The following is a 2261-nucleotide window of genomic DNA, read 5'->3' as shown; positions in this document are numbered from 1 at the left end:
GCCGGGTCAGTGGCAGCCACCAGTGACCCGGACACAGCACGTGCCCCTCGCGGGGGCTTTCCCTAGGCTGTTTACTCTTTTATTTGTCCCATTTCATAACCCGCAGCTCCTCCGGCCCGTCTGGGAGCGTAGTTTGAAACAAAACCAAACCAAACCAAACCCACGAAAAAACAAACCGGCAGAAAACCCAGAAAGAAAGAAAAGACCCGCTCAAGGCAGGACGAGGCAGTTTTCGGAGGTATTTATTCCATATGCAGAGCAGAAGGAGCACTGCCGGCACGTGACAGAGGCTTGAAAAGGATGTGCATTTAAAAGGGAATAAAAAGAAAATCGCGCTTGCAAATTCCTTCCTCCTCCCCCTGCCCTCTCCTCCTCACCGCGGCTGCACAGCAGCATTGTTTTAGTGCCGCACGGAGTTTCAGTCCCAGCCCATTTTGCAATCCGCACGAATTGGGAACATTTGCTGTTAGCGAAGTCTTTCGAAATTTCCTCATTTTGCTGCTTCTATTAACAAATGTCTTTCCTTCACTAAAATAAGTCAGCAGAGTTCCAAAAAAAGTGAGCAAATTACGTAAAATACAAGGGCACATAGAGTAGGAGGTCCCTACAGAGTTTTAAAAATCGATCAGTCTGGAAAAGTTATAGGTGCCGTCTCTCCTGCAAGCATTTCAGGGGAAAGTACACTGTCCTTAAACAACACGAGTGGAGTGGGTTTTGTGGGGTTCCACCCCCCCCCCCCTTTTTTTTTTACTAGTATCCCTGTTATTTGTGGAGTCAAGCCAAGAACGTTAGTCCAAGCAACTCCCCCTTTTTTAGCTGGAGAGTTTTGGTTGGGATGAGCCTCTCGTGAATAACCAATGTGACTTCTCCAGCAACTCAATACCAATTGACTGTGGTGCTAATCCAGCCAGGGCTCGATCCTGCCTCCTTACTCCGATGGGAATGTACCGCAGCGAGGGGTCAGGATCGGCCAGCCGAGATGTCGCTGGGCGCGGGGGAAGATACCCCCTTCCCCCCCTCCCCCCTAAAAATCATTGAACAAACAACGCCCTTAAAAAAAAAAAAAAGTTTTGCGCCTTAGGTTGCCTACATCTACCTTAGATGAATTTATGCTCTAGATCAGTAGTGGGGAAGAAAAAAAAAAGGAAAAAAATTATAAAACAAGCAATGGTAAGACATCCAGGTTGTCGTTGGAATACGGTCAAGATAAGGGAAAAAAGCCCCAAAACTAAAAATCAGTATTCCCTTGTGTCGAAAGAGGGCTCTTAAGAGTTGTCAGTATCAGGTACGGGTTTGGTTTGTTCGCATGGGGAAAAAAAAACCCCAAACCCAACTTATTTAAGCATACTCTTCAGTGCAGGAGAATTTACAATACTAATATTTATTCACACCCCCCCCCAAAAAAAAGGAGAGGAGGAAATCCCAATATTAAAGGAATGTCCGGAAAATGACCACTTACTGGTTTCTAAAAATGTCAGCTGTAATCGTGGGGCTCCCCATCACCACCTCTCCTTCCGTCAGGCAGGCGAGATAAAAATCTGAGCTAAATTACCAACAAACTTTGAGCACTCATTCGGGAGCCGAGACTGGGAAAGTTCCCTCGCGATGCTGCTCTTCATTCATGCTGCGTAATAACAATAAATACCAAGAAACATCCTCATCTGTCCTCCGTGCCTAAGCAGAGGAGTGCGAAGGTCCGATCAAAAAGGGATCTAAATGACACCTCTGCGCCTCGGTACAAAGCAAGCCCATGCCCACAGTTAACTTCTGTCCTGTTGGACCTTGGAGAGAGGCGTTCAACGCCGCAGCAAACTAAACCGTGCCCCGAAAGACAGAAAACGGTAGTAATCATAAAGAAACGTATCTGCGAATAAACAATCTGGTCTTACCCTGCACCGCATGATCTTCCATGAAGTGGCAGAGGAACATCAGGAGTAAGAGCATGCCCGGGTGGATTCTCTGATTTAACATCCTCAGCGTAGCAGGGAGTGAGCGAGGCACAGGAGCGGCGTGAGGGGGAGTAGGGAGCGGGAGCGAGCACTCGCCAGCCTGCTTATGATCGCTCTATTGAATGAACGTCAGGCTCTGAATGCAGTCTCTCTTTAAATCTATACGGGGGTCTTAGCTGTCTGCGGTGGGCGGTCTCCTAATGTGTGTGTGTGTCTCTGCTCGGGGGTGGGGAGATTTAAAAAGTTCAGTGTGAATCAGGTGACATTTTCCACCTTCTGGAAACCCTCTCCAATTATCTGCTCTAGGTGCGC

At 47.8% G+C, this 2261-nt stretch overlaps 1 protein-coding gene across 1 annotated transcript in view; it reads right to left on the bottom strand.

Moving 5' to 3' along the window:
• The window catches only part of FST (follistatin), a 5370-nt gene extending 3399 nt beyond the window's left edge, over positions 1–1971 (bottom strand). The window contains exons 1-2 of the mRNA XM_009648267.2: positions 1890–1971; positions 856–1024 (exon numbers count right to left, since the gene is read on the bottom strand). Coding sequence (XP_009646562.1) covers positions 856–1024; positions 1890–1971 — 251 coding nt within the window. The remainder of the gene's footprint in view (positions 1–855; positions 1025–1889) is intronic.
• Between the last annotated feature and the right edge of the window lie 290 nt (positions 1972–2261).

This window comes from Egretta garzetta, unplaced genomic scaffold, assembly GCF_000687185.1.
Source record: "Egretta garzetta isolate BGI_Z169 unplaced genomic scaffold, ASM68718v1 scaffold471, whole genome shotgun sequence".
NCBI classification, from domain to species: domain Eukaryota; kingdom Metazoa; phylum Chordata; class Aves; order Pelecaniformes; family Ardeidae; genus Egretta; species Egretta garzetta.
Note: the sequence above shows the minus strand (reverse complement) of the source record. Positions and strands in the feature narration are given on the sequence as shown.